The sequence below is a fragment of the Lathyrus oleraceus genome, chromosome 5 (assembly GCF_024323335.1).
Source record: "Lathyrus oleraceus cultivar Zhongwan6 chromosome 5, CAAS_Psat_ZW6_1.0, whole genome shotgun sequence".
Lineage (NCBI taxonomy): Eukaryota > Viridiplantae > Streptophyta > Magnoliopsida > Fabales > Fabaceae > Lathyrus > Lathyrus oleraceus.
Window position 1 is genome coordinate 351,962,210 of NC_066583.1, and position 8,758 is coordinate 351,970,967.

The window sequence follows — 8,758 nt, forward strand, 5'->3', positions numbered from 1 at the left end:
AAGTGAATTGTAGAACATCGTAAGGTACAATGCACTTAAGTAGAATACGAAATATGGTAAGATACCACATGCTTAAGTGATTTTGGTATATCATAAGATATGAGCTACATACACTTAAATGGCCTTTTTAGCTTAAAGCCCACACAAGTGGTTCTATAAATAGAACCCTTGTGCAGAAGCATTTGTGCATATGAAATTTCATTTCTCTCTCTCTCTCTCTCTCTCACTCACTCACTCACTCAAAGCCTTCATTCGTAGCAGTTAGTACTGAGATTGAAGGAATCCATTCGTGTGGACTGAGTAGAGGCGTTGTCATCATTCAACGTTCGTGATCACTCCTTAGATCTGCATCAAAGGTTTCAATCGCCACAAGAAGTAACGATTCTATCACTGATCATGCCCATTTGTAAGGATCACCAAAAGGGAAAATTTTAATTTCCGTTGCGTTTTGGATCGCTATTCTCCTTCACCTCCCTCAACTGATTAGCCACTACCGAGATGAAGATCCCTATAAAACGGTCCAACCTTTATCAAGTTTTAAATTGGGAGAAAGTGGTCTAGTGAGAACATCCTTGATTGGGAATATCCTTATGGGTAGACACACAAAAAGCATCAAAGTGCATAGATAGGTAAAAAATAGGGACAAACCCCATGATACCATGTTCAAAATATAATAAAAATGGACCGCAAACTTAGTGTTCGACCCAAGAAATAAAGATGTCACAAAAAGGAGAAAAAAATATCAAACCTCTAAGACGTGATTTTGTCCACTACATTTTTGTATGGATCGGCTCCCTATAGTCACCAGTTGAACTCTTGGGTTGAGAATGGTGATCTGTTCTAATGCAATATTAGAATGCCTCATTTGTATAATTAAGAAGGTCATAAATAGCCTAAACTTTCTCCTTCTTTAGAAAATTTTCCTTTTAAAGTAGGACCATATTTTATTTAAGAAGAGACATTGTCTTTCTTCCATCTCTCATAACTTCTTTTCTTCCCCTAAATATTTGGAAAACGAGCCTACATCGTCTCCAAACTTCAGTTTTTCTACAACTTATAACAACACCTTGGCATCTGACATGACTTTCCACGCCTCGATTTGTTCCTTTTAAGCTTGGCAGAAAGCCTAGAGAAATTACTCATATAAGTGGAAGATTTTAGCTGTTGCTTCTTCTAGATATTCTTTTTCGTAAAATTCCTCACTTATGTGACAAATTCCTTATATGCGATAAACATTGAGTTGTTTAGAGTAATGAGTTTTTATAGTTTATGGACGCTTTATATAACAAAATTTTGACGACCCACCGGTTCCTTGTCAGCAATTCGACCATTCATCTTCCAAAACCAAAGCTTGAAGTTCCTGGGGAGAGTAAGGGAATGAATTTGGTATGATCGACAACAACCTCTTGGTTTCATGAGGATTTCCTCTAAAGTTTAAAAAAGAAAATTTTCTTTTGCTAGACTTGGTATGCCAAAGACACCTAACAATAAATGGTCAAGGTGGCCTAGAGAGATTAATAGACTCAGAAGCCTATCCCCATATAGACCTCTCTTCACCGCAGGCGAAAAAGTAAACTAATAAGCTAAGAGAATTAAACTTGTTGAAGGACCGCCCACCATAATAGTATAGTTAGTACAAACATTCTTAACTTTAATCTTGGATGCCTCAATGTTAAGAGCAATTACGTTCTCTTTGTAAGACTTATGATTGATGTCTTTGACCATATTTTCATCATAGGAAAAATAAAATCTATTAGCAAAATAAAAAGGTCACAATAAAAACTTGTTAGTCTGCAAAACGAATCAAGAATTTCAAACATTTCGTCCCAGGTGGAAATCGTTACTAAATACCAGGTATCTATGTACGAATACTTTATCTTGACATTCTTTATATCCCTTTCAACATAAGTAGTCTTGAATATATAAGACGCATTTTCTCTCAAGTTCATTTAAGTTCGTCTCATTAGACAAAACTACGCTCTAAGATTTTTCAAAATGTGACAGACTCTAACAACGAGGGGAACACATCTCACAAATAGACACATTAGTATCGGGTAGTACCTCTCGACTGTCATTATATACAATCAAGTGATCATCATTTGCAATAGGTCACACAATTAAGTATCTAAATTTGAACACCAAATTTTAAACACAATATATCAATATCTCAATCTCTTTCCTAATTTTTGATCCCACACACTTTCATGAATTAAAAAACATCAATTTGTTTCAAAATTACAAATAAACACGTTTTGGATACCAATTTTAAATGATCAAATATTCTCTATGTCCCAAATTATAAGTCATGTCGTTAAAAATATTTGTCTCAAATTATAAGTCACTTTATAATTCCAATGCAACATTAATGATATTTTTCCCAAAAAAATCATTTATCATTTATTACTATTTATTCTTATCATTCTTTAAATTTCTCTTTCTTTCATAATAAATAAAAAATAATATTATAAAATCAGATACAATTTATTTTTCCCATTCCCATACAACTATCATTATTTTTATTAATTTACATAAAAGATACAGAAGTTCTTATAATTTGAGATCATGAGAGTATCATTTACGTATCCTAAATTGTTTGAACTTTGAAGTTACAATGAGAGGAGACATTTATATGCAATCGCCACGTGTCAAAACGAGAGCCACTACAGATAAATATCCAACAAAATAACAATAAAAAAATCTCCAAGCCGTTACAGTAACAGCAAGCTGAGGAAGAAGAAGAAGGAACATCACGATGAGTAGCAGAGCTCTACTTTTCTCTTTCTCTCCTCCTTCACCTTCTTCCTCCCCAAAATCGCGCACCAGAACCAACCATTCCCCTTCCCCGTTCCTATCCCACTTGCTCTCCCGCCGGAAGCAAACAGGAAAGGTTTGGGCCGATGTCAAGTCCGAGAAGCACCTACCTGAACCCTCCAGTAAGTACCAGGATCTCTCCCTTCACAAGAAAGTAGCACGTGCGTTGGATATTGATGAAGATGTGGAAGATGAAGAAACATCATCATCTTCACCGTGGTGGGAGGTTTTCCCCAAAAGATGGGTTATTGTTATTCTTTGCTTCTCCGCTTTTCTTCTATGTAACATGGATAGAGTGAGTGTGCCACTTTTCTTAACCTATTCTATGAATCAATTTAAATTACAAAATAGTTCGAAATTGAATGGAGCTAGCTATATATAACATGGTTTATTAGTTAATACTTGTATTGTAGTACTTAGCAACTAAAGTGAAATGTAATTGATTAAACCCTAGTTTGGGCTAGTTTTTAAATTGTGGAAGTTTCTAATTAACTTTATAAGTTTGCAAGAAGTTTAAGTAAGAGAAATTTTGAAAAAGTTGAGGTAAATAATAAGGCTTTACACGTCAGAAGTGTGGAGCTATGAAACACAGACATCGGAAATATGACACTGAAACATAAATCGACACCGATTAATTTGAAAGATTAAATAAATTAAACGTAATCACAAGTGTCGGTGTCCTCTGTTTCGGACACCGGCACTGACACAAGCACACCTTTTTTTCCAGAGGTGTTGGTGCTACAAGATGTGGAGAATTGCCATCCTTGATGTTGCAAAAATTATGGTCAATTTGAAGTCAAAAGGCATTAAAACCTTTGATATTGTGGGAATAATTGTGGTCAAGAAAGAATTTTTGGAAAACTTGGTGGACAAGTAATTTGAAATTATGGAAAACTTATTATTTAGAAGATTAGATTATACTTGAGGTGGAGTCTTCAGTTAGCTTTAGCTCTTAGAAAATTCTATTTGTTTTACATTTACAGGTAAATATGAGTATTGCTATACTTCCTATGTCAGCAGAGTACAACTGGAACCCTACCACTGTAGGTTTAGTACAGTCTTCTTTCTTTTGGGGATACCTCCTTACTCAGGTAAACGCAATTTCGCTATGATTAGTGGCGTTTTGTGTATTCACATAAGTTTGAACTTTAGGCTATGACTCTGATGCATAGGTAGATATTTATTGCAGATTGCCGGTGGAATATGGGCTGACACGGTGGGAGGAAAACAGGTTTTGGGATTTGGTGTCGTTTGGTGGTCCATCGCTACAATCCTCACTCCTGTTGCTGCCAAACTCGGGTTGCCTTTCCTACTAGTTGCCCGTGCATTCATGGGAGTTGGCGAGGTGCGTATAGTTAAATGTTCTAAAAAAATACTTTCTTGGATTATATTTATACTGTTTTGAACAAGCTTACAATTTCCATTTTGTTGGCAAAACAAATCATCCGCCACCTCCGTCCCTAAATATATGATTCTATTGACTAAATCACAGAAATTAAGAAAGTTAGTAGTAGAAGTATTAAATTTGTTGACAATTGATATTTTTTTACAAGTTTATCCTTTAGGAGCGAGAATTAGTGTATGTTTCCATTCTATTATTTACTACGGTTGCAGAAAAAGATGTAACATAGGTAAGTTGGTTAAGAAATTATTAATGCAATTGAAAATTTGGACAAGGAAAAATCTCAAGGACTTTTATTTAGGGATATATACATTAATAAAGCAAAAAATATGATGATAGTTGGTGACGATACAATATAGTTGGGCTCCATATTGTCACTGATCTTTGTTGCACTCCATATTGTCACTGATTTTAGTTATGATTTGATTCATATAGTTGGTGACGATACAATATGATGATAGCTTTTTTCCACGTGGAGCTAACTTCTTATGGATCTTACTAGGGGGTTGCTATGCCGGCCATGAATAATATTCTTTCGAAATGGGTTCCTGTGGCAGAGAGAAGTAGATCATTAGCACTTGTATACAGTGGCATGTACCTTGGATCAGTCACTGGACTCGCTTTTTCACCTTTCCTAATTCATCAGTATGGATGGCCATCAGTATTTTACTCCTTTGGTTCTCTGGGGACTGTTTGGTTTTGTATATGGCTTAGTAAGGTTAGAATTTGCAGAAATGCATCCTTTATGAACATAGAAATACACACACACACGCACATTTCCTCAATAGAAATACTTTTTGTTTTGAAGTTGATATCTTTATTATGAGTTTTCTAACTACCAACTACCAACTACCAACATATTGTTTTTGTTTCCGAAAAGTTCGCCCTATCTAAGTAGAAATTTTATTGTCTCACATGCTGATTTTCCATGTTATCTTGGGAGCTTTAGGCACATAGTTCGCCACTTGATGATCCTGAAATGCGACCAGAAGAAAAGAAGTTGATTGCTACAAACGGTTTGTCCAAGGATCCTGTGAAGGAAATACCTTGGAGATTAATTTTGTCAAAACCACCAGTCTGGGCCCTGATAGTGTGCCACTTTTGCCACAATTGGGGAACTTTCATTCTTCTTACATGGATGCCAACATACTATAACCAAGTAAGTCTTTTTTCCTTTGCATGTTTGCTAAGTACGCAACTTGGTGTGAGCAAAGTTAGATTTATTCTCATAATAAGCGATGAGTTTATGATTTGTTTCTCATCATTCATCTGTAGTCAATGATCTCAAAAGCCATTTTATCATCATTTCTGCTTGTTTAGTATTGTGTGATGTGGTAAATTGAAGTCCTTTTTTTTTTCTTTTTATATCTAAGGTTTTTCATTTTATAGTTCCGATTATTAGGGTTCTTTATTCAGGGTTTGCTGATAGTAGTGTATTTTGAGTAACATGAATGTGATGCTATTTCTTTGTTCTTTTATTTGCTTGCTGATGCTTTGATTTGTACTGTCTAACTCTAAGGCTTCTTTTTTCATGAAACTCTTACAGTTACAACAGGGAATTGGTGATATTACCACTTTGTTCTTTCGCCTAAATCCTTAGTCTTTTTAGTTCTTTCGCCTAAATTGAAGCTAGTAGAGTTCAGATTCTCACTCATGTTTTAACCAACATCTTGATGCACAAAATGTTTTTATTATGCAATCTTATTGGATACTTCAAAAGCAAATGACTTTGTTAAAGTTAACCAGAGGTATTTTCAAATATAATCATAGGTGTTGAAGTTCAATCTTACAGAATCTGGACTATTTTGTGTTTTACCGTGGCTTACGATGGCAATTTCTGCAAATTTTGGTGGTTGGATTGCAGACACTCTTGTGACCCGAGGTGTATCTGTTACAACGGTCCGCAAGGTATCTCCCGTCAATTTATTTTCTCTCTTACACTTAGCAATTTTAATTTGAGAAAATTTGTTAATACTTCTTGTCGATATGTCTGGGAAGCTTCGACCCTTGATTGAGTTTTCAATTTTCCATATCATTTATACTCCCTTTGGCCTCAATTATAAGCAAAAAATACATGCTTTCACACTTATTTAAGATGTTATTAAACCACATTTAATTTTCTTGATTTCATGTAAAAAAGAAAATTCATTTACTTGCCTACACCTAATTATAATGGTCATCTCCACACAACATTAAGGAATTAATGTATGTATTTTCAGAATAGTAAACTTAAAGGTGTATAGAACAGTTGACATTTATATCTGAGTCCAACAAGTTTTGATACTTTTTTAACTTTCTATATAATTTGGAGACAAATCTCTTTTTGCCTATTTGTCCTTAATAGCAGCTAGTGCTTTTACTTCCGGTTTGATAAGCTCAATTTCATTGCTACCAGCTTGTTACTTCACACTGTAGTTCTACACTTTTTTTGCAGATAATGCAAACAGTTGGGTTTCTAGGTCCTGCTTTTTTCTTGACTCAATTGAGCCACATTAATTCTCCTGTGGTGGCTGTTTTGTGTATGACTTGCAGTCAGGTTTGCTTCTTCTGTATTTGATGCATTTCTTATTCTGATAAAGAATTTTCACATAGTCCTTACATAAATTCTGTTATTGTGCATCTCTTTAAATGTTTTCTAGAGAAAGTGTTACTACTAATTATTTCCCTAGATTTTGCTGTCAATTGCAAATAGCAAAAAATAGTGGTTTATTCAAACTCCACTATACAACAGTGCTATAGCTGCTATTTGACAACATTTTGTTCTAAATAGGTTTCACTGAGCAATAGCGATATGTTCAAATTCTGTTCTCTATCCCTATAGCTTCTATTTAACAACATTGTTCCTAAGTTAGAGTCCACTTAAACTTTTTATCATAATTTTTAGTTCAAAATTGATGCTTCATATTCCGCAACTTAAGCAGCAAAATTAAATTTTCTTTACAACAGTGTCTTAAAACTTCTTTTTAAGGCAGCGTAACTAAACATTTCTTTCTCGCTCTAAGTATAACATCATTTAAAATGAGTTAGTGTTCGGTAATCCATTCATTCCATTTTGACCTTTCATGTTCCTCACCTGTTTCAAATTTTGCTTGAACAGGGAACAGATGCATTCTCTCAGTCTGGATTATATTCAAACCATCAAGATATAGCCCCGAGATATTCTGTAAGTGGTTTCATTATAATTTTGAAATGCAGAACATGAATGATAAACAAGAAGATTGTTTACTATGCTAAATTGTTACCTTGGGAAAGAAAGATGATTTCTATATTCATTTCTTATTTTTCTTTTAGGGGATATTGCTCGGTTTATCCAATACCGCTGGAGTACTGGCTGGTGTTCTTGGAACAGCAGCAACAGGTTACATTCTACAGCATGGTAAGTATATGTTTCTCATAGTTTGTGCTTACGGAATGTATGTCATCGGTCAATTACTTTTTAACCTAAAATATTAGGTGAAGACATGAATAATTATATCTCTTAATATTGAAGATTAATTACAGATTTCTTTTGTCCATATTCATTATCTTCTATGAAATCTTATCATTGGAACGACGATATGACACTATTCATTCTCTTTCCTTATTATCAGGCTCATGGGATGATGTTTTCAAAGTTTCAGTTGGGCTATATTTGGTTGGAACAGTGGTGTGGAACCTTTTTTCGACCGGTGAAAAGATCATAGACTAACATTACTGTTACCGATAATTGATTACTTTCTCATGCAAATACATATAGATACATCTCGAGTACTTTCTCCCAAAGGAGGGCTAAGAACAGAAAAGAGTTCAATCATGAAGCAACTCATTTTATCGAAAATTTATGCCCGACAAAATGGTAAATTTTGTGGAGAGCGTGTTTCGTTGGCCTTGAAAGATGGATTGGATTAGCTTTATTTAATCCCAGATGTATCTTTTATCTTGTTTTTCCCATATTTGGTGGGAAGTTCATAGCGATTTCGTAAATTAACACATCATATACGTGTAAATATAAATTCCAAACCAACACATCAATTTTGTGACAATGAATCAAGAAAAGTAGTATTGTTCGTGGAGCTTCTTTTGTCTTTCCATTTTTCTTATCTGTCTGTTTTATTGCAGTCTTTGGTCAACTAAGTTGGTGATGTTAGTGTTGCAGACAGTAGACTAACTGTCATATCTTCAATTTTTTATGAGATCTTTTGTAGGAAAAGGTTGAATTTCTTCTTTACAGAGAGTGATACAAAATCAACAGAAGTAATTTTTAATTAGTGTGGTGTATCATGGAAACTTATATACATGTTCTTTGGAAATTTCTTCTTGCAGTGACCAATCATACTTATACAAAAGAACAGTGTAGTTAAAACAACTTCATGTAGTGATTATTCTAATGTTGTGAGATTTGTGACACAGTGTGTAACAAGATTTGTGATACAGTGGAACAGTTACTATTGATCAACCAACTTCACCTAAGCATAGGATTAGGATTGGTAAGCTTGGGTTAGTGTAGTCATTTAGGAATTGATGAAATAGATGTTAATGCTTCATATTAACCAAATCTAGGTTTAT

General features: G+C 34.3%; 1 protein-coding gene across 1 annotated transcript; it reads left to right on the forward strand.

Moving 5' to 3' along the window:
- The first annotated feature begins 2,603 nt into the window (after positions 1–2,603).
- Positions 2,604–8,265, forward strand: LOC127084605 (sodium-dependent phosphate transport protein 1, chloroplastic). Its single transcript, XM_051025090.1, has 10 exons — positions 2,604–3,106; positions 3,795–3,902; positions 4,001–4,156; positions 4,716–4,931; positions 5,163–5,372; positions 5,984–6,121; positions 6,648–6,749; positions 7,311–7,376; positions 7,505–7,589; positions 7,804–8,265. The coding sequence occupies exons 1-10, from the start codon at positions 2,753–2,755 to the stop codon at positions 7,899–7,901; spliced, it is 1,533 nt and encodes a 510-aa protein (XP_050881047.1). The 5' UTR covers positions 2,604–2,752; the 3' UTR covers positions 7,902–8,265.
- Positions 8,266–8,758: the final 493 nt, after the last annotated feature.

Excerpts from the sequence above, each read along its gene's own strand:
- LOC127084605 (XM_051025090.1), top strand. The coding sequence starts at position 2,753 with ATGAGTAGCAGAGCTCTACTTTTCTCTTTCTCTCCTCCTTCACCTTCT. Across the intron at positions 3,107-3,794 it reads TTCTATGTAACATGGATAGA|GTAAATATGAGTATTGCTAT; the intron begins GTGAGTGTGCCA and ends TTACATTTACAG. Across the intron at positions 6,122-6,647 it reads CTGTTACAACGGTCCGCAAG|ATAATGCAAACAGTTGGGTT; the intron begins GTATCTCCCGTC and ends CTTTTTTTGCAG.